Here is a 23,341-nt window from a genome sequence, read left to right as displayed (position 1 = left end):
TGTTACAACCCTGGATTTAATGTCAGGATTCCATCAAATACCCTTAGAAGTAAACTCTAGGAAATTTACAGCATTTTCGACCCAATCCGGTCACTTTCAATTTAAAAGATTACCGTTTGGTTTAAAAATCAGTCCAAACAGTTTTCAACGATTGATGACAATCGCAATGTCAGGATTAACACCTGAGCATGCTTTTGTATACATAGACGATATTATAGTAGTTGGATGTTCAATCCAACACCACCTTCAGAATTTAGAAAAAGTTTTTGAATGTATTAGGAAGTACAATCTTAAACTAAACCTCAATAAGTGTAAATTCTTTAATACAGAAGTAACATATTTGGGTCACAAAATTACAGATAAAGGAATACTACCAGATAGTAACAAATATGAAGCAATAAAAAATTATCCTACACCAACAAGTAGCGACGACGTGCGAAGATTCGTTGCCTTTTGCAACTATTACAGAAAATTCGTCCCAAATTTCACAACCATAGCTTACCCATCAAACCAATTATTAAAGAAAAAAGGCGGGTGGGTAATGTCAGAGACATAACTGGATGTCGTGAATACGAAAACAAGTGACATGTTCCTTAACACTTCCGAATATCAATTAGTTGATCAATTGTATGAATTATGCAAGCATTCCCCTTTTCCACATTTAGGCTTCACTTGATCTAGATTACTGTGAATTTCACACAGCGAAATGTGCAAAAACCTAACCAAACTGTTCTAGATTTGCACTAAACTGAGGATATTTACCTTCGATTTGCGAACAACAAATCCTAATAGTCCTTTAGAAAACTTTTAGAGCCATTGGAACGGCTGATTTTTTTTTTTTTTTTTTTTTTTTGTAATTTTCTCCACCGTTGCTTTTTCATCCATGCAAATGACTGGCAGCTGTGACTTAATCGCTTTTATCGGAAGCGAAACTAGCTTTGCGAACAGCACAAAATACACCTGCTCGCATTGGCGATAGAAATCAAACTGATTCAATTTTTGTTAGGAGCTTTCTTTTACGTGATTTCGTTTGTAGCTTTTTCACTAATGGGCGGTCCTATATTGGCAGGTATAAATACGATGTTGTATTGGAGAAAATAACATAAGCGAAACATAAACTTCTTTTTGAAAATTTTGCTTCTAAATCGCTGTTTTCTTCATTCGACTACGCGAAATCGACTCTCTCACTGAAAACTTTGAGCACTCAGAAAACAGAAACCGAATACAAGTAATACACCAGACGGCGTCGCCCGGAAGGTTGGAAGATACAAAAAACATCATTTGACATTTGTTTATTTGTTTATTTGTTAAAATAATCCATCTGACAATTAAAAGTCTTAATGAATAACACGAAGTACAACGAACAAACTTATAACAAGGATACACTTAATAATTTCTGTGAGAACTTGTGCGTCGGCTCACCAAATTCAAAGAGATGCTCAACTTTGGAAAATGCACGTATGCATGCTGTCATTGGTTCATGTTGTCCGAAAGTAGTACGATGAAATCTTGGTTGAAGTAGACTCGTCGAGCGTAGAGATCGCTGAGAAGCACGGAAGTCAAGAAGAGATAACAATTTTGGTGAATCAATATCGCCATTGATTACTTTAGCCACAAGTAACGCTTGCTGCATCTTTCTTCGTCGCTCTAAAGATTCCAGGCCAATCAGACGACAGCGGTCAGTGTACGGTGGTAAATCCAGAGGGTTTTGCCATGGGAGGTGCGTTCTATTCGTAAGTTCCAAACGAGTTGATACGGGCTCCAAACCAAACACGCATTTTCGAGTAATGGACGCACCAACGAACAGTATAGCGCTTTTAGACAGTACGGGTCTTCGAAGTCTCGGCTAATTTTTACTATGAAGCCGAGTTGTTGTGTTGCTTTGGAAATCAAAGTTGATCGGTGTTGGTTAAAGGTAAGCTTAGCATCCAGCAAAACGCCGAGGTCATTGACAACGTCGACTCTTCCAAGAGTTTGTCCATCGATTTGATAGTCGAATATTATGGGGTTGGTTTTGCGATGGAATGTTATAACTTGACATTTCACGGTACTGATAATTAAAAAATTTCTTCAGTCGGTGTTGAACAGTCGTTCGCACCGCACGCGTATAGCTCTTGGCTCCTGGAATTTTTTTCTGGCTACCTAGAGTTTCATTGATTCAAGGCTTCAGTCTTTTTCAAGGCTACCTGAATCACTAACTAAGTGACTAAGTGATACAAAGAGTGATATTAGAGTGACTAAGTGATACAAAGAGTGATATTAGAGTAACTAAGAAATTAATCAGCCTTTTTTAAGGCTAGCTAGGAGTCTAATCGAAGACTAATTTAGCCTAGTTAATTTAATTTAAAATTTCATTAATTTCAAAAATGCCTGCGTCCAACCGGAAAGGCAACAAGCCTAAGGCTAAAAATAATTCAATACGGAATAAATCACAATCCGTTATTCAACATTTTTCTAATAACATTCACGATCTTATAGAATCTGAATGTAAAAATAAAAGACAACGGACGGATTTCCCTTCCGCTGATCCTATGCCGTCTAACAATATTTACGAGATTCTTCCTGAATCCGATTGTAGCGACATAGAAGAAAATTCTTCAAAAATTCCCAAAATGGACGCTTGTCGTTCTGGGAAGAAACATCAATCTATGCCACCAGTGACGGTGATGATTTCCGACTTCAAAGCATTCCGTACTGAGCTTTCTACTTTTCTCCCGGAAGTAAAAGTCTCATTTCAAATCGGACGAAGAGGAGAATGTCGAGTCTTGGTGGATGGATTGGAAGATTACGAACGTCTTATTCGATATTTGTCCGAAAAACTTCATAAATTTTATTCATATGATATAAAATCAGACAGACCCTTCAAGGCTGTCTTGAAAGGATTATCAAATGATCAAAGTATTGATGAAATTAAAAATGAACTAAAAGAATTGCTTGGTTTTGCCCCTTCCCAAGTAATACTTATGAAAAAAAGAGCGAATGGTACTTCTAAACCACGCTCTGGAATTTCCCATGAACTTTACCTAATACACTTCAATCGAAGTGATGTAAACAATTTGAAAACTTTAGAAAAAGTACGTTTCATTTCCCACATTAAAATTCATTGGGAACATTATAAACGGCATAATCGTATTGCAAACTTAACGCAATGTCGTCGTTGCCAAGGCTTCGGTCATGGAACCAAAAATTGTCATATGGATATACGGTGTTTGAATTGTGGTAAATCGCATTCGAAAGACGATTGTCCAATGAATGAAACCACTGATAAATTTTCATGTTCAAATTGCAATGGAAATCATAAATCCAATTATTTGAAATGTCCTGTCAGAGAAAAAATTTTAAACGCTCGTTCGCTTAGACAACAAGTCAAATCAACGACCTTAAATTTACAGAATATACCTGAAAATTCTTCTAAGGCACCTGCCAATTCGTCTTCTAACGAAAACAATTTATTGACAGGTAGATCGACCTCGTCATCATCTTCTTCTAATGTCAGTTATGCTGGTATATTAGGTAGAAATCTATCACCTATTTCTTCTAATGTAAATAATCAAAACACAGGACCGCCTTGCAGTTCTTCTTCTAACGAAAACAATTTATTAATAGGTAGACCGGCCAAATCATCTTCTTCTAATGGCAGTCTACCTACAAATATTCCTTCAATGCCATTCGCTTCTTTAAATGAAGTCGATTTAGGCGATATAACTGAAAATAAAATGATCTACCTACAAGATCAACTTTTTCAAATGATCATCCAAATGAATTCGACTTCATCACTTTTTGAAGCATTTCAAATCGGATGGAAATTTGCAAATAATATTATAATGAATTTAAAATTTAACAGTGATGTTAAATAATTATTTGAATATTTTAAATTGGAATGCTCGATCTTTGAAATCGAGTGAAGATGAATTTTATAATTTTCTCAAAGTTCACAAAATTCATATTGCCATTGTGACAGAAACTTTTCTTAAACCAAATGTAAAATTGAAAAGTAATCCACATTATGTGGTTCATCGATTTGACAGGTTTACTGGAATTGGTGGTGGAGTTGCCATTTTTGTCCAACGGCAAATTAAACATCGAATTTTACCTTCTTTCAATACTAAAGTTATTGAAAGCTTGGGAATCGAAGTTGAAACCATTCATGGAATTTATTTCATCGCTGGAGCATATTTGCCATTCCAATGCACCGGCGAACAATTAAATTTCTTTAAAGGCGATTTGCAAAAACTTACAAGATATCGATCGAAATTTTTCGTAATAGGGGACTTAAATGCTAAGCATGTCCAGTGGAATTGTAGGCAAAATAACAGTAATGGTAAAATACTTCATAATCAACTCTCAGCTGGTTACTTTACAGTTCTTCATCCCAGTAATCCTACTTGTTTCTCTTCCGTGAAAAACCCGTCTACAATTGATCTGGTTCTAACAGATCAAAGTCACATTTGTAGTGAACCGATTACACATGCTGACTTTGACTCAGATCATCTTCCAGTAACATTCAGACTTTCCAACGAAGCTATAATTAATCCAATTAGTTCTGTTTTCAACTATCATAGAGCTAATTGGTTGGATTACAGATCTCACATTGAAAATCATGTGGATCATGAAACTATTTTAGAAAATTCTGCGGACATCGACACAGCAATTGATAATTTGAATCATTATATTATCGAAGCTAGAAATCTTTCAGTTCCCAAAGCTCAAACTAAATTAAATTCTCCTATCATCGATGACAATCTTCAACTGCTCATTCGGTTGAAGAATGTTCGTCGACGACAATATCAACGTTCTCGTGATCCTGCTATGAAAAACATAGTTAAGGATTTACAAAAAGAAATTAAACATAGATTTACTCTTTTGCGAAATGAAAATTTCGCTAAAGAAGTTGAACAAATTAAACCATATTCTAAACCTTTCTGGAAACTTTCTAAGGTTCTTAAGAAACCTCAGAAACCAATTCCTGCTCTCAAGGAAGGAAATCAAATACTTCTTACAAATGGTGAAAAAGCTCAAAAGCTAGCTCAGCAGTTCGAGAGTGTCCACAATTTTAATTTAAACGTTGTGAGTCCTATTGAAAATGAAGTCTCACTGAAGTATGATCATATTTCAACCCAAGTGTTATCACACGATGACATTTTTGAGACGAATTTTGATGAAATTAAATCAATTATTAGGAAACTCAAAAACATGAAGGCTCCTGGTAATGATGGAATTTTTAATATTCTTATTAAAAATCTTCCCGATGTTGCCTTGAGACTCCTGGTTAAAATTTTTAACAAGTGTTTTTCATTAGCTTACTTCCCAAAAAGATGGAAAAACGCTAAAGTAATTCCTATCCTAAAACCTGATAAAAACCCAGCAGAAACATCAAGTTATCGCCCAATTAGCTTACTTTCTTCTATCAGTAAACTTTTTGAAAAAATTATCTTGTTAAGAATGATGACTCATATAAATGAGAATTCAATTTTTTTACCAGAACAGTTTGGATTTCGTCATGAACATTCAACTACTCATCAACTTGTCAGAGTAACGAACATGATAAAAGCAAATAAATCTTCTGGGTTATCCACTGGAGTTGCTCTTCTAGACATAGAAAAAGCATTCGACAGTGTTTGGCACAAAGGTTTAATAGCAAAAATGTCTGATTTCCAGTTTCCTATTTATTTGATCAAAATGATTCAAAATTATTTAACTGATCGTACTCTTCAGGTTAGCTATCAGAATTGTAAATCTGAAATGCTACCCGTACGAGCCGGTGTTCCGCAGGGTTCGAGTGTAGCTCCAATCTTGTATAATATTTTCACTTCTGATCTACCAAATCTACCCGTTGGTTGTCAGAAATCGCTATTCTGTGACGACACAAGTCTGTTAGCCACAGGTAGAAATCTAAGAGTGATCTGCAGTCGCCTACAAAGAAGTTTAAATATTTTCAGTGATTATCTGTCAAAATGGAAAATTAAACCAAATGCAGCAAAAACGCAATTAATTATCTTTCCTCACAAGCCAAGAGCTTCTTTTCTAAAACCAAACAATAATCACATTCTCAATTTGAATGGCTTAGAATTGACATGGTCTGATCAAGCTAAATACTTAGGTTTAACGTATGACAAAAAACTCACTTTCAAGGATCACATTGAAGGAATCCAGGCAAAGTGTAATAAATATATTAAATGTTTATATCCTCTTATAAACAGAAATTCTAAGCTCTGTCTAAAAAACAAATTGTTAATTTATAAACAAATTTTCAGACCAGCCATGCTTTATGCGGTACCAATTTGGTCAAGCTGTTGTTCCACCAGGAAGAAAACGCTTCAAAGGATTCAGAATAAAATTCTGAAAATGATTCTGAAGCGTCCTCCCTGGTTTAGTACAAATGAGTTACACAGACTCACAAATATAGAACCATTAGATGTAATGTCACATAATATTATAAGCAAATTCCGACAAAAATCGATGCAATCTTCAATTGAATCGATTCGCTCTCTGTATTAGTTAGTAAGTTAGTATATAAGTTCCTTTTCCCCATTACACAATACAAGTAGGTTTAGAATTTTCCCTACACAAAAATCTCAGAATTGCGGAAGCAAATGATGTCTTCATGGTAATAACCAAATCATATATATATATATATAATAGGGCTGAAAAGTCACCACTTGTGGCTGAACACCCAATTTAAATCTTAATAATTTAATTTTAACTCATATTCCAATAAATAGTTTTCTATAAAAAAAAAAAAAAAATTTCTTCTACACCAGCCAACGAAAATATTTAAAAGTTCCTGGAGACGAACACAGTCCTCAATATACCGAACTGCCAGATACAGCTTCAGGTCATCAGCGTAAACCAGTCTGCATCCAACGCCAAGTAGTAAAGTAGCGTCGTTAAAGAACAGCACAAACAATAGTGGACCTAGGTTACTACCCTGAGGAACACCAGATTTATTCGTGAAAGGAGAAGAAATACACGAGCCTAACTGCACACGTAGCACTCTGTCGCATAAATAAGAGCTCAGCCATTTAACGAACATTCTCGAAGCGCCTAGTCGGGATAATTTTGTTACAAGTATTTCATGATCTATTCGATCAAACGCTGCTTTCAGATCAGTATAAATTGCATCAATTTGAGATTTTTCTTCCATCCGAGTGATACAGGTAGATGTAAAATCCAACAGGTTCGTGTTCACCGATCGTCCAGGCATAAAACCATGCTGATCAGTAGAGATGTACGTTTTAGTTTTGGAAAGTACGACAGTGCTAACTACCAATTCAAAAAGCTTCGACGCTGCTGACAAACTGGTTATACCACGGTAACTTCGTACATTTAGGCGATCGCCACTTTTGAATACTGGGAACATATAAGACTGTTTCCAGATTGTCGGAAATACGCCTTGCTCGAACGACTTATTGAATATCACACACAAAGGATCAGTCAAGACGTGGACGCATCGACTATAAACTACTGCTGGAATACCATCAGGTCCAGTAGAGTATGATTTTTTCAACCTTTTTGCAGCGGTGACGATCATATCCGGAGTGATTTCAAATGTGCTTAAATCCACTAGACTAACAGGAACGTCCATTGCGGCGGTTTCAGCCTGCGTGGCAGAGGCGGTACTGTTAGCAAAAACAGATGCGAAGAAACTTGCAAACAGTTCACAAGAATCAAATGTACAAGTGGATTCTACCCCATCAAAACGAACGTTTGGAGGAATTGACGAGCATTTTCGTTTCGAGTTGACGAAGCTCCAGAATTTTTTTGGGTTCCGTCGTAAGTCATTCTGCACTCGCATAACATAAGCTTTGTACAATCCGGTATTCAGTAAACGATATTCATCGCTGGACTTTTTGAAGTTTTTCTTAGTTTCAGTAGAACGCCAACGACGGTGTTTACGCTGCCATGAATTCCGTTCACGTTTCAGAGCTCGAAGACGAGAATTTGCCCACGGAGGAGAAATCGCACACTTTACAAAAGGCAAATTTAAGTTTAGCCACTCCAACAAAAGATCTCGAAACTGCACAGCCATATCATCCACATGATCGAGCTCCTTGAGAGGTTTCCAATTTATGTTTCGAAGAAACTCAATCAAAGCATCAAAATTAATTCTCCTGTAGTTTAATGCTCTCGGTTTATTCAAAGGAGCAGCACGACTAATATCTTCATCACAATTAATTGAAAACGATATTGTCAAGGGAGGGTGATGAAGGTCAACGGGTAGCAGTGGAGCAGTACAATTATTTATATTCAATTGCTGCTCGGAAGGGCCAAAAACCAGATCGAGAATACGTCCGTTGTGATTCTTTTGTTTGTTTGCTTGGGAAAGGTTCAAATAGTCCATACCGTCGATCAAAGCGGTGCTAGCAGCGGTGAGCTGAGAGAAACCCGAATTTATATTTCCATCGATTCCATCCGTCCACACAATGCGTGGTTGATTGAAATCACCACACACCAAGACTATATCATTAGGTGATGATTTACTGATTATCTCCGATACAGAACAAATGTGCGCATCAATAATACCAACGTCTTGACTTTTATCGGGAGGAATGTACACAGCACAGATCTGCAGTTTTCTGCCTCGCACGGTGGCACTAGCACACACTTGCTCTAGATAACGACCATTCACAGTTTCGATTAATGAGCACGAGTGCGCTTGTGAAACGGCGATCAAAACACCGCCAAAACTCCTTTTGTTACTATTTTCTGGACTCCTATCACAACGGAACACGTTAAATGAGTTTCCAAACAGTTGTAACGAGTTTATTCGGTCGTCGAGTCCAGTCTCCGTCAGAATGATGACGTCGTAACAGCAGTCATGCGTAGCCAGGAAAATATCATCAACCTTTGTCCTTAAACCTCGTACGTTTTGGTAATAGATCCAGATTTGATTATCGTTATCGCCATGCTGAAACGCGTTGTCATTAAGTGCTGGAATATCTGGATTTAAACAAAAATACTCGCCTCTGGTGGAAACCCTAGGGTTTCCACCGTCCGCAGTGCATCGCAATGGAATGTGCCTCCTTACGAACTGTTCGAGCTGGGGGGAGACATTCGCCGGTCGAAGTTTTTTGGCTGGTTAATAAATTCCCGAAACAGTAATCCAACCGGCCAACACGATGGGTCCAGTGCCTTTGTTTTCATGTCAGGATTCAGTCCAATTTTATAGGACACAAATGACATGCCAGATACATCCTTGCTTTTTGGTACAAGCCGTACTAAGTTGATTGGATCATTCAAATCCAGGCAACGAGCGACGATTTTCTGGACGTCACTGTCCGAGACTAACGGGTTCAACCCTGAAAGGTACAACCAGAACTTTTCCACGTTGGTACTAACAGAAGACACGGAAAGATCATTAAAATCGATCTGACTGGTTCCATGGTCGGATGGGGCTTGAATGGTAGTCGTTTCATCCACACGACGGCGTTTTGAGTTTCTAGGCCATGTGGGATTGTCCGGTTTAGGCCATTCGGGCTGGTTTACTGATCCCGTTATATTAATGATTTTATCGTTCAGGACAGCCACCGCATCCGAAAGCTGTTGTACTTGAGCTGTTAAATCAGGTAACAAACTCTTAGAATTAGGTGGCTCACTGGAAGTTACTTGACGTTGATCATCAATATAGGCGCGAATGCTACGACCTTGAAGCTCCTCCCTGCATTTGGTGCATATCAGCATAATTTTGCCGAGAGCAAAAGCTTCCTTCAAACCCCTAGTGTTGATGCCGCAGCAGGTTTGGTTGATATGCAAAAAGACATCGCAAAAACCACATCGCATGGGCTCGAGATCGTTGATCTCATTTTGGCACTCGCCGCATTGTTTTTTATCCATTGCGTCTCTCTTCAAATTCGTAGCACACGCCGATGGATACCGAAGAACTTAACGAAGTCGATGAAGCTGCTGTCAGCGACGATAATGGATACGCACACAAAGCAAGCAACCAATCACTTTTGGTAGAGTTTACTCGGGGTTTACCGGCACGTAAAACTTGGATCAGTTAGAACTCCACACGGAAATGCTTTCAAAACGTCTAGCCAAAACGAATCACAGGTAACCGCTTCCAAACCAGACGTATTTACCAAATTAACTTTAAATTTTTAAATTGGAACGGCTGATTTTTTTGTAATTTTCTCCACCGTTGCTTTTTCATCCATGCAAATGACTGGCAGCTGTGACTTAATCGCTTTTATCGGAAGCGAAACTTGCTTTGCGAACAGCACAAAATACACCTGCTCGCATTGGCGATAGAAATCAAACTGATTCAATTTTTGTTAGGAGCTTTCTTTTACGTGATTTCGTTTGTAGCTTTTTCACTAATGGGCGGTCCTAACGGCTATAAAAATAGCCGCATACAAAATTTTAATTTCGATTATTTCATTTCGGATTTGCATAATTTATTGAAAGAAACTATCAATATGCTGTAGGGATTCGTTTCTAGCATTCAGAAGGACCAAATTGAGGAACTCACTACGATATTCACCACTTTTCGGAACATTTTTCTCGAACGATTTGTTGTACAGCAGCAGATAACAGGTCGGCTGAAAAGTTCGTATCGTTTAATAGAAACACACATTTTTTTGCCAAAATCGTTTTTATTATTCAACATAATTGCCATCAGAGGCGATACAGCGATTATTGCGATCTTCCAACTTTTCGATACCATTTTTGTAGTACGGTTTGTCCTTTGCCTCAAAATAGGCCTCAGTTTCAGCGATTACCTCTTCATTGCTTCTAATTTTTTTTACCAGCGAGCATTCTCTTGAGGTCTGAGAACAGGAAAAAGTCACTGGGGGACAAATCTGGAGAATACGGTGGATGAGGGAGCAATTCGAAGCCCAGTTCGTTCAATTTCAGCATGGTTTTCATCGACTTGTGACACGGTGCATTGTCTTGATGAAACAAAACTTTTTTCTTTTTCAAATGAGGCCGTTTTTTTCTAATTTTGTCCTTCAAACGCTCTAATAACGCTATATAATAGTCACTGTTGATGGTTTTTCGCTTTTCAAGGTAGTCGATGAAAATTATACCATGCGAATCCCAAACTACAGACGCCATAACCTTACCGGCCGATTGTTGAGTCTTTCCACGCTTTGGGTTCAGTTCATCGCGTGCAGTCCACTCAGCTGACTGTCGATTGGACTCCGGAGTGAAGTGATGGAGCCATGTTTCGTCCATTGTTATATATCGACGAAAAAAATCGGTTTTATTTCGATATAACAGCTCCAAACACTGCTCAGAATCATCAATTCGTTGTTGTTTTTGATCGATTGTGAGCTCACGCGGCACCCATTTTGCACAAAGCTTTCTCATATCCAAATATTCATGAATAATATGTCCAACACGTTCCTTTGATATCTTTAGGGAGTCAGCTATCTCGATCAACTTTACTTTACGGTCATTGAAAATCATTTTGTGGATTTTTTTCACGTTTTCATCGGTAACAGCCTCTTTTGGACGTCCACTGCGTTCATCGTCTTCGGTGCTCATATGACCAGTACGAAATTTTGCAAACCACTTACAAATTGTTGCTTCGCCCGGTGCAGAGTCTGGATAACACTCATCAAGCCATTTTTTGGTATCGGCGGCACTTTTTTTCATCAAAAAGTAGTGTTTCATCAACACACGAAATTCCTTTTTTTCCATTTTTTTCACAATAACAAAAGTAGCTTCACTCAAAATGCAATATCTCACAAACTAATAATCAGACAGCTGTCAAATTGATACACGTATCTTTTGAAGGTCGGTACTAACTGAAAATTGTATGGATTTAATTCTAGTGGCGCCCTCTCATAGAAACGATACGAACTTTTCAGCCGATCTGTTACTTTGTACTCTTCCTCAGAACGCGTTCTGATTGGCTGGTGTTGACATGGGTCAAATGAGACAGGTTTTTCAATAATGTGCTATTGAAATACTTCAATGCTTTTGCTATACACGTTTAAGTTGAAAAATTTCGATTCTATTGGTAGTTAGATTATATAAATCCTTCCACAGATCACTGAGCTATGAGCTTTCAAAATACGAGAAAGGCAAACGCGCCTTATGAATTATCCTCTTTGATACTCGTTTATACCAAACATTTCAGAAAAGTTTAACTTTGAACTATTTGAGATTATGTCACACAACTGAAAATTTTATCATAAAATTGTGAGCATATTTCCGATGGCATGTAGAAAAAATTATGTTGATTCGTTAGATACAACAAGAAATATTCACGATCAAAAACTTATCACTCTCTCAGAGGGTAAATTTTGAAATGGCACCCCATAGTAAAGTAAGTCGTATTCACTACAAAATCAAAAATTTTCATGGACAATAGAGTGCCAACATGCATTTACAATTCTAAAATCATTCCTAATGTCACCAAAGATTCTACAATACCCAGATTTTAACGAACAATTTATCGTAACCACAGACGCTTCAGACGTAGGATGTGGTGCAGTTCTATCACAAATAATTAATGGCAATGATTTACCTATAGCATTTGCCAGCAAAAGTTTCACTATCGGAGAAAAAAATAAATCAGTAATTTTGAAAGAATTGACAGCAATACATTGGTCAATTAATTATTTTAAGTCCTACCTATACGGACGCAAATTTACTATACGAACGGACCACAGACCGTTAGTATTTCTATTTAATATGAAAAACCCAACCTCCAAATTAACTAGAATGAGGTTAGATTTAGAGGAATTTGAATTTTATATAGAATATATCCAAGGTAAAAGTAACGTTGAAGCCGATGCGTTATCACGCATAATAATGTCCTCAGATGAATTAAAAACAAACAGTATTTTGATGATTAATACAAGGTCAATGTCAAGAAAACAAGAACTAATAAAAAGGAAAAAGAACAGGATAAATTAAATGATACCAAAAATACTAATCATAAGAATAATTCAAAAAATAATAATCCTTGCATCAACAGTGAGCTTGATCAACTCTCTGTTTATTCAACGGAAACTCCTAGCGAAGTAAGAAACTTATTGAAAATGAGGTGTTTTTTCGAAAACAACCATATTATAATTGATACATATCAAGGAATACAGAAACAAAAACCGATGCATCGTGTAATTACAGAAATAAGAGATATCAGACAAACACTCGTGTTTGCAATCTCCAAATATGAAGAAGAAATGAGAAAATTAAAAGTTAGCAGAGTAGCAATCTCTTGCAATGATAAAATATTTGAAATGGTACCTATGGAAATGTTTAAAGGTCTCGTCCTAAAAACAATCAAAACATTACAAATTATTATCTACAAACCACCGAAGTTTATTAGTAAACCTCAGGAAATACAAACAATATTAAAGAATCGCCATGAATTACCAACAGGAGGACACATCGGACAAAACAGATTGTACCTCAAATTAAGAGAAATATATACATGGAAATTTATGAAAAGTTCAATTGCTAATTTCATCAAGGCCTGTGAAATTTGCAAAAAGAACAAAATTAATAAACATACTAAAGAAAAATTACAAATTACTAATACACCTAACAAACCATTTGAAGTAGTGGCAATCGATACTGTTGGACCATTACCCAAAACAATGCATAATAATAGATACGCTGTAAGCATACAGTGTGAACTAACCAAATACGTTGTATATATACCCATACCAACCAAAGAAGCTAACATCGTAGCTAAAGCGTTAGTAGAAAATTTCATTTTAACTTACGGTAAATTTCTTGAGTTGAAAACCGACAACGGAACCGAATATAAAAAGGTTCTAGAACAAATTTGCAAATTATTAAAAATCAAACATACATTTTCGACAGCTTATCATCCTCAGACAATTGGTTCCTTGGAATGAAATCACAGATGCCTCAACGAGTTTCTGCGATCCTTTATCAACGAACATCAATCCGACTGGGATGATTGGTTACAATATTACGCATTTTCATATAACACAACACCAAACTCAGATCATGGATATACACCCTACGAACTAGTATTCGGTGTAAAAGCCAGACTACCACAAGAAAATTACCCAGACAAAAATGAACCAATATATGATCTCGACATGTACAATAAAGAATTACAATACCGACTACACAAATCACACGAAATTGCAAACAAACATTTAATACACCAAAAAGAAATTAGAAAATCAACAACAGATCACCTGTCCAATCCAATAGAAATACACGTGAACGACATAGTGTATCTACAAAACGAAAATAGACGCAAGTTAGATCCATTTTATATAGGTCCTTTAAAAGTTACACAACTTCAGGATCCAAATTGCGATATACAAAAATTACAATCAAAAGAAAAAACCATTGTCCACAAAAACAGACTTATTAAAGCATAAATACTCAAAATTGTAATATCAAACTATTAGAATTTAAGACTCAGCTACCGAGCTTAACGCCACAAAAACAAAAAAAAGAGAGAATTCAAAAACAAAATCATTGACGTGATCGTAAGTGAAGTTTTACCCAGCTTCTCTGAGAAAAACTGTCAAATTCGGTTAGTTTAACTATAAGAAAACATTGTAATATACATTAAAATTGTTTGAGAGTTAGAACGTAAAATCATTACCTTAATCCCCTAAAGCACAGCAGAATGATTTCCCTTCGTGACATCATTCTTCCAAAAGGAGGATGATGTAATATGAGACATTGGCATTAAATCTCTAACACTACCCAGATCACATGCACCTAACAGAAACCCATAAAAATCACCCAGATAAGAAAACCTAGAAACATGTCATGAAAAGCCAGAAACCCACTTGAAATATAAACTTCACCTACATGAAGCAATTAAAGTGTCAGCACTTACTTCGACTCAACGAAAACACCGCGACCATACGACAACAATAAATAAGGAAGCGTCAGCGTCACGTTTCAAATCGTTATGTAACCCAAAAACAAACAAAAAACAGCTATGTCATTTCCCTTTTCTTCACGTCCCACACCTCTCTCAATCAAGTACCATACGACATGACCTAGAATAACAGTAACCCAGGAAAACACACTGACTCGAACCGACACTCACGAGAGTTTAACCTGACTACTCTCACCCTCTCCTCTCTGTATCACACTCGCACACTTGTCTAGAAACATTACTCACTCTCTCCTACTCAAATTCGCCTCAAATGGCCGATATGTTACTACGAATGCCATTGGTTAAATCAGATTTACGCTGCGCGTTCTAACTCCTCCTCCCGGATTTTTAGTAATCCATACTGCAAACTCACTTAGCTAAGTTAGGAGAGGATAGGATATAAATAAGTGATTGATTTAAATAAAAGATTCATTCTTAAATGATAAGTCAAACAGAAGTGTTTCTCTGTTATTAAAAGAAATATCCATGGTGTACGAAACCTATTAAACAAGGTAAATTTTGAATAAACGACAAAAAGTAATACTATCGGAAAAACAATCACTTAATATTTTATCCCAACCATCTGAAAATTTAATAAGGATATCAGTAGTTTTTAATCGTGATATTGCACATCCGTTCAAAACCAAACCAAAAAGAGACCACACAGCACTTTTCTTCCAACAGACTTTGAACCTATACACTGATGAAGGTTACAAATTGCACACAAAAATACCGGTATCTGTGTCTGTTACTATTTCGTGACATATACTGGAATTAAATGGAACAAAGTTTTCTTTAAAATCGATCAAATTTTGGTTTCTTGATGTCATTTAGTTTTTAAATTAAACTAGAAACTGTTTCATATATAAACTATGTTTTTAATTTCCCAAAGTGATGTGTTGAAATTTGATGGTTTAAGATTAATTGAAAAATAATACAAGGTTTTTTACAGCTCACACTACAATTATGCGTATAGACGAAAATTATGACACATGTTTTTTCTAGGTTGACATTTTTGACAACAGACACAACTGAATACGTTGCTATTTTCAAACATGGAGACGATTTGAGACAAGATCAATTAATCTTGCAAATGATAACATTGATGGATAAACTTCTGCAAAAAGAAAACTTAGACTTAAAACTCACGCCATATCGTGTTTTAGCAACCAGTTCGAAGCATGGATTTATGCAATATATAGAATCAATAACGGTTGCTGAAGTACTAAATTCTGAAGGAAGCATCCTTAACTTTTTTCGGAAACATCACCTGTGTGAGACAGGTCCTTATGGTATCGTTGCTGATGTTATGGACACATATATAAAAAGCTGCGCTGGATATTGTGTAATAACTTATTTGTTAGGTAAATGTAGAATGTGGAATTAATGTAGAATGTACAAAATGTTTGGTGTTTGTTGTAACTTTTGTAACTTATTTCAGGTGTAGGAGATCGTCATTTCGACAATCTGCTTTTGACAGATACTGGAAAGCTATTCCATATAGATTTTGGTTACATACTAGGTCGCGACCCAAAACCGATGCCTCCTCCAATGAAACTGAGTAAGGAAATGGTTGAAGCGATGGGTGGTATATATTCTGAACACTACCATGAATTCAGAAAACTTTGCTACACGGCTTTTCTACATCTCAGGCGCCATGCAAACGTGATGCTTAATTTATTCGGTTTGATGGTAGATGCATCGATTCCAGATATTGCACTAGAGCCAGATAAGGCTGTCAAGAAAGTAGAAGATAATTTACGTTTAGATCTTTCTGACGAGGAAGCTGTGCAGCATTTGCAAAATCTACTGGACTTATCAATAACTGCGGTTATGCCAGCATTGGTAGAGCAAATTCATAAATTAACTCAATATTGGAGAAAATGAAATTATATTTGGAGTTACCATAGAATGATGATTCTAAAGTGTGGTCATTAAACACAAAAATACAACTTCAAATTCAATACAAAAATATTCATATTGTCTTCAACTAACTGCATCGGTCGTTTCGTAATATCTAAAAACAATACCCATTTCATGAAATTGAATGACTCCCCTACAGTCATGATATCAACAATAAAGACCGGATGATTTCACCACGAAAGGATTTAAATTTATTAAAACATATTCCTCTCATTACTTAAATATCATATTAGGTAATTCGTCATTAATTATGAAATCTATATTATTATTTGAACCAAATGATTAACTTCTATAAATTATAAGATAAGCTGTTGTTTTCAGACATTTTGTTGATAATTTCATAAACTATTTAGAGCTTGTTTGTATCATTACATAATTTCTTTTCTAATTTAGCTATAGGTTGAACTCATGGACGGAGCTGGAATCAGAACTAAGTCTTAAAAGGGTCATTTATTTAATTGAAACTCCAATTGTCTTTATGAAATGATAAAGAAGTTTCATGTATGGAAGGTCACGACAAGCAAGAATGTCTCGAACTGGGATATTGGATAGTCTACCTTGGGTACGCAAAGAAAAGTATGTCTATTGTACGGCATATTTGTCGCATAACCTGTTTTTGCTGAGCAATGCTTCATATTATAAGCAAAGCAAAGTCTTGGTATTACATTTCTTTTGTGGAATTTGGCCTTTCTGTTTCAACAGACCAACAGACCGATTCTTAGCGTACAGAATCATCATTGTATGGCTACTGACACTATGAATTCTTCCAGGTCGGGGTTCGAACATATGACAATTGACTTGTAAAACCAGCGCCGTATGCATTGAACCGCCAACCCGGGTCATATTATACATATTTAATATGGGGTGGAAATAGGCAATTTTTTGATTCACATTAAATAAAAATAGTCAGTATTATCTTTTCATATCACACATTTATTGTAGATATTATTATGGATGATTGAATCATTTTTGATAAGATTATATTGGTTTTACTTAAAATTTAAAAAGGTCTTCAATTTCATTTCCCACAATTTGAAACATAATCGCAATTTTAGTTTTGTTACCCAATACAATTTACTGTTTTGATAACCAAAGAATTTACGGTGTTCGGTTTTTGATTCACAATTTCCACCTCTGTGTCATATAAATTCCAGCGGACAGGGCCGGCGAAAGATGTGGGTACGATGGGTAATACTACCCACCCGAAAATTCCAAAGGTGGGTAATTACCCATCTGAAATTTCGATCGATAAACAATGGTTAGATTAGTATTATTCATAATTAGAATATTCGTAACGCAGAATAATAAAGCAAGGATGTGAAAATATACAACAGAGAGGTGAGACGTGACAAGGGTCACTTGAGCAAGCAGAGTTTTTTTAGTAACTTAACTTTTACCTTGTACCATAGGAGTAGAGCTTAAGCAACTCATCAATGGAAATCACTCGAGTCTGTGGTATGCCGGAAAGTACCGATAAAGGTCTTTTGCCATTTACAATCCGAACCGGTAAAGTTACCAGAAGCTGGCACTTGCTCCTCTTCCGGGAGAAAATAAAGGTTAAGTTACTTAAAAATGTCTGGTTGCTCAAATGAACCTTCACATCTCACCTTTCCGTTCTATATCTTCACAAAAATAAAAAAAAATTTCGTTTTTGTCTTTCTATACTGGTTTTTGTTTTCTATATTGGGGTACAAATCCATAATACAGAAAATAAGACCGTAAAAACAGCGGTCAGGTTTTGAACATCTACATCTTTGATTGATATTCTATATTATATAACATATTTTAGATAATTGATGATCGAACTATTGTTATGATTTTATCCAACAAATACGATAGTTTCGTATACATAAGTCCGCGGTTTCTATAGGAGTTCTGCTCTTGAATGAGTGCGTTCTCATTTAAGGGGCGGGTAGGGTATAACACTTTTGAAAAATCATTTATTTTTTTCTTTCCATTTTCTGATAGTTAAACATTTCAAGAATATTCTGTGAAATTTTGAAGCCTATCAGAACAAAACTCAGCAAGTTATGGGCCTTTATTTTTGCCGATCTCATACTACGAAGAATTAAGAGCTGCGCGAACAGGCCCAAGATTTCTGCTTCGATTGACTTAAAAACTTGATAAAACATTCTCGAAATGTTTCATTATAAGAAAATACGAAAGAAAAAATATGGCCTATTGAGAATGTTAGAACCTACGTGCTCCCTTGAAAATAAATTGTTTTCTTCGATTTTATACACAATAAACTTTAAACACGTTTTTCTCGAAAGCAAGTTTTGAAAGTCCGTGTCCATCGTCATTCAAAAATTACTGCACCAAAATTTTTTCAAATTTTGCACACACTTTCTACATATAAAAAATAAGACCCCAACGTTTTCCTTTTCGTTGTTTGGTACTATGGGGAGGTTTTACAGCTACAAAATTGCCGATTTTTTCGTGAAAAATCGTACTTTTGCATTTAAACAACCACCAAAAATTTAAAAAAAATCAAACCGAAACGTTGGGGTCTAGAAAAAATTTTGCTTTAACTATGCTGCTTTGATTTGTTCACTTCCTATTAGTCTGCGCTGAGATACAGTGGACACCGCAAATCATGATTTTTAAGAAGCGTCCTCAAAAATGCCTCTTCACCGACTTATAACATAATATTTTTCCACGAAAAAAATACAAAATGTTGTTCGAGTGATGCTTTTTATTATACAAAATTTTGAATTTATTTTGTTGAATGATAGTTTTGAAAAAAAATTCGCAAAAATGATGATTTTTTTCATCATTTATACTCGACCCCCCTCCTTAAGAAAATCGCTCATACAAAACAACATTCAGCTCGGTTCTTGAGAATATGTTGGGTGAAAAAACAGTTCGGAGCCCAATTCTGTAAATTTGGCAATCGTTCTCAATGATTTGTGGCACGGTGCATTGTGAGATGTTTTTTTTTTCATTCTCACTCGGTCATTTTTTCGATTTCGCACTTCAAACGCATCAATAACTCAATGTAATAATCACTTTTGATGGCACTTTCCGTTTCAAAATAGTCGATATTTAATGTACCTCGAGCATCTAAACATTGACGCCATGATTGTTCCAGCTACCAGTTGCGTTTTTGCACGGTTTTTCACGTTTAAATGTTGATATGACTCCGAAGGAAAAGGTAGATCCATGTTTTGTCCACTGTTTCATACCAACGCAAGAAATCCTTTTTTTTTGGGACTAAACTGTGCCGCTCTTTGGATAGTTGATGCGTTGTTGCTTTTGTTCGATTGTGTGCGAACGAGGCACCCATTTGGTAAAGACCTTTTTCATGCCCAGATTTTTACGTACAAGGGTCACTTGAGCAAGCAGAAATCTTTTAGTAACACATTGTAAAAGCACTTTCAGTTGATATGCTAACCATCTCGGCAAATCTTATATCACGAACTTTGATTTTGCGTTCATCCATCACGATTGTCAAAACTTGCCTAATTTTTTTCCGGATGACTACCTCATTCGGCCACGTTTAAATAAGAATACCACAAATATTTGTTTTATAATTCGAGTACGGAGCACACTTCTTAAACTTGCTGGGTTTGCGCGGTTTTATCCCCTTAAAAAGCAATATTTTATCAATAAACGGAAATCGTTATTTTCATTTTTTCATGAATGGATAAGTAACGTCACTTATATCCCGGTAGACTTAGCTTTTGTAGTCCGCCGATTGGCGTGAAAGTTCAACACCTGCCATCTTAAGTTTGGTACTTTTTAAAAATGAGGTTAGTTTTTGACTAAAGTGGTATGCACATCAGCGCTTGGACCGGTTGTGGATTTAGTTTGTGCGCCGCCCAATTCGCACGAGATACATTTTAATCGAAACTCGGCAGTTTCTTCATTTTCGAGGGTATTGCAGGATGACCTCAATCATGGACTGCTGGATGAACGAGCTCATCACCTTCCATCATCCACCCCAACAAAGTAAACGGTCAGGGTAACCAAAATTCTTAAAAAGTTAATTGCGAAAATTCACAGACACAAATAAGTTTATACGGAACATAAAAGACTGCTACCTCAATGTTCAAAACAAATTTTGGCAGTAATTTTGACACTAATTAAGAAGTCCTACGTCAACAATTCGAACAACCCCATAGTAGTTTTATGTCGTATTTAACTACAAGGGCAAGTCTAGCTATGGAACGTGAACATCCCATTAAAAACGCAAATGAACTATTCGTATAGGCTAGAAAGAAAAAGGAGGAACAACTAATACGAACTTTTTTTCCTAGGCAACTACATTAGAATACCAAGCAACATCTTAATGAACAATATTCAAAAGCAATTACTATTCAAGGAACACAAACCATTCATTCATTCCAGTTTCTGTAGATAAAATAGATATTAGACTAGATTAGATTTTTAAATTGTAATGTTAGTATAAAAATTGTAGATGTTATTAAACAATACGAAATCTTTAATAAATGCGACTCCCGAATATTGTGTACGAACTTTGAATAGTTTTTTTTAACTCAAACATCCGAAAATCGTTACAAAAATAAGAATTTCCCGAATTTTTTTTAAACCGCTGTATCTCGAGAATGGCAGCATGTAGCAAAATTTTGATTAACATTGTTTTCAATGGAAATTTAACGTTCTTTCATAAAATTTTGTTGAAGAATAAATAAACAAAATTTCTTCATGATTCTCAATAAATTACATTGTTTTACAAATATGAAACTTTTTCAAATATTATTTCTCCATTCTAGAAATTTGACAATAGTTTGGACCTCAGCTACAACATATTAAAAAAATATAAAAAATCGAAAATGCATTTTTGAGACATTTGAGTATTAGGTGTATTTTTTTTTAAATAAAAACCAAACAAACAATTTTTGTCAATATTACTAATATATTTTGCACTTTGCTTAAATTACCTAAAACGTTCCAGCACTGTTTCTGAACACACATTATTGAAAATTTTCAAGGGTTTTTGCTTAGTCCCTTCTCAAGAGTAAGGCTAGTGTAAAAATTGCAAACTTATGATGCAAATTATCTCTTCTGATCATAAAGAATGCATATGCAAAATTTAAGTCAAATAAAAAATACAAGAAAAAATCGACCTTCAATTTCGTATGGAATTGTTCTTCTGTGAAAGTTTGGTGACATTCTGTGAAGGGGTAGTGGCGTTCAAATAATATAGTAGAATCCAATGTTACAGAAAAGTTAAAGTGTACAATTTTTTTGGTCTCCGATTACAAAGCATCATATCTCGACTCTAATCCATTTTAAAATATTAATGTGTTCGGTGTGTTTTCTTATAATAATATAATCTACAACTTCTCCGAAGAAATGATCACGCAATGTAGTCAAATTATAACTTTAGTCTCACTTCAAAGTGGATTAATAATAACTTGAATTATATCAAGAGAATGGTACAATTCCAACCGAAAATTCTTCTGAAGGCGTTTAGGCTCCAAATTCAACCTTAGAAGCGCAAACAGAAAACGAGTTTTAAAGTAATTGGGATTACTGTGCACTGGAATAGGGAGAAAATTCGCTTTCACAAGAATATTGATATCTCTGTTAAAATTGAATGGATCTAAAACTTGTTATATTGTTATTACTGTGCGGAAACTAAGTCTAAAAACATATTCTGTTTTCAAGGTCAATTGTGACCGATATTGTCAAAAAACCGGAAAATTTCGACATAAAGCTACGTATATCTCAAAAAGTAAGCATCCTATCTAAAAACATCCAATAGCGTTCAGAGTGATGGGGAGACCTTTCATTTGCAACTAATTTGATCAAAACCGGTCCTGGCATCTCAGAGATCTCGACCTCTTTGTTGACAACACCCATACATAAAGTTGTATGTGACACTCGGCATCGGAAATTTTTTCTAAATTTTGAGTGAGTTCTGTACCCATTTTTTTATATCTATAAAAAGTGAAAATATACTTAGTTGCTATATTAGTATTGCTATATCTTCTCACAAACTAAGTTTCATTGAATTCTGACTGAGATAATTATAACTTTCATTAGTTTAGTTTTTGATCAAATTACACTGAAAAACAAAATCATTTTGGACAGGGAAAAGTTTTTTTCAAAACATTTTTTTTCTTAAAAGTGCTCAACTTGAATTTTTGACTGTAGGTGGGGAAAGTAATCACCTATCTTGTAACAACATTTTATTCAAATCAAACATGTTTTTTTTGTTTGGACTTTTTCAAAAGACAGATCGTTTTTTGAAAAACAAAGTATGCAAAGTGTTTTTTGTTACAAAGTCTTCATGTACAAAGTTCCTGAATTTCATTTGGTTCCGACTTCTGGTTCCACAATTACAGGGTGTTATGCACCAAAATGTGAAAATAATGTCTCTTACTTTTCTCGGATATTCTTCGGTGTTTCAGTTTTCATGATATTATTCTAATGTCCGTCGTTTTAAGTGCAATTTTAATCACACATTACTCTGTAATGTCGAAACTACAAATCGGATCGAATTTGAATCTAAAAGTATAACAATCGATTAAACATTCCAAAATATGTCGAAGTAATTTCCACTTTAGAGTTTAGGGTAATTTAAGGTACTTCCAGAGCCGGTATTAAGGAACC

General features: G+C 35.5%; 1 protein-coding gene across 3 annotated transcripts in view; it reads left to right on the top strand.

Moving 5' to 3' along the window:
* The window catches only part of LOC131436716 (phosphatidylinositol 3-kinase catalytic subunit type 3), a 508,878-nt gene extending 487,641 nt beyond the window's left edge, over window positions 1-21,237 (top strand). For all 3 annotated transcript variants that reach the window (XM_058605589.1, XM_058605588.1, XM_058605587.1), the window contains 2 exons: window positions 15,842-16,200; window positions 16,278-21,237. In XM_058605589.1, coding sequence (XP_058461572.1) covers window positions 15,842-16,200; window positions 16,278-16,723 — 805 coding nt within the window. In that variant the 3' untranslated portion in view covers window positions 16,724-21,237. The remainder of the gene's footprint in view (window positions 1-15,841; window positions 16,201-16,277) is intronic.
* Window positions 21,238-23,341: the final 2,104 nt, after the last annotated feature.

Source organism: Malaya genurostris, chromosome 3 (genome assembly GCF_030247185.1).
Source record: "Malaya genurostris strain Urasoe2022 chromosome 3, Malgen_1.1, whole genome shotgun sequence".
NCBI classification, from domain to species: domain Eukaryota; kingdom Metazoa; phylum Arthropoda; class Insecta; order Diptera; family Culicidae; genus Malaya; species Malaya genurostris.
The sequence above is the reverse complement of the archived record's forward strand: the minus strand, read 5'-3'. Positions and strand labels throughout refer to the sequence as shown.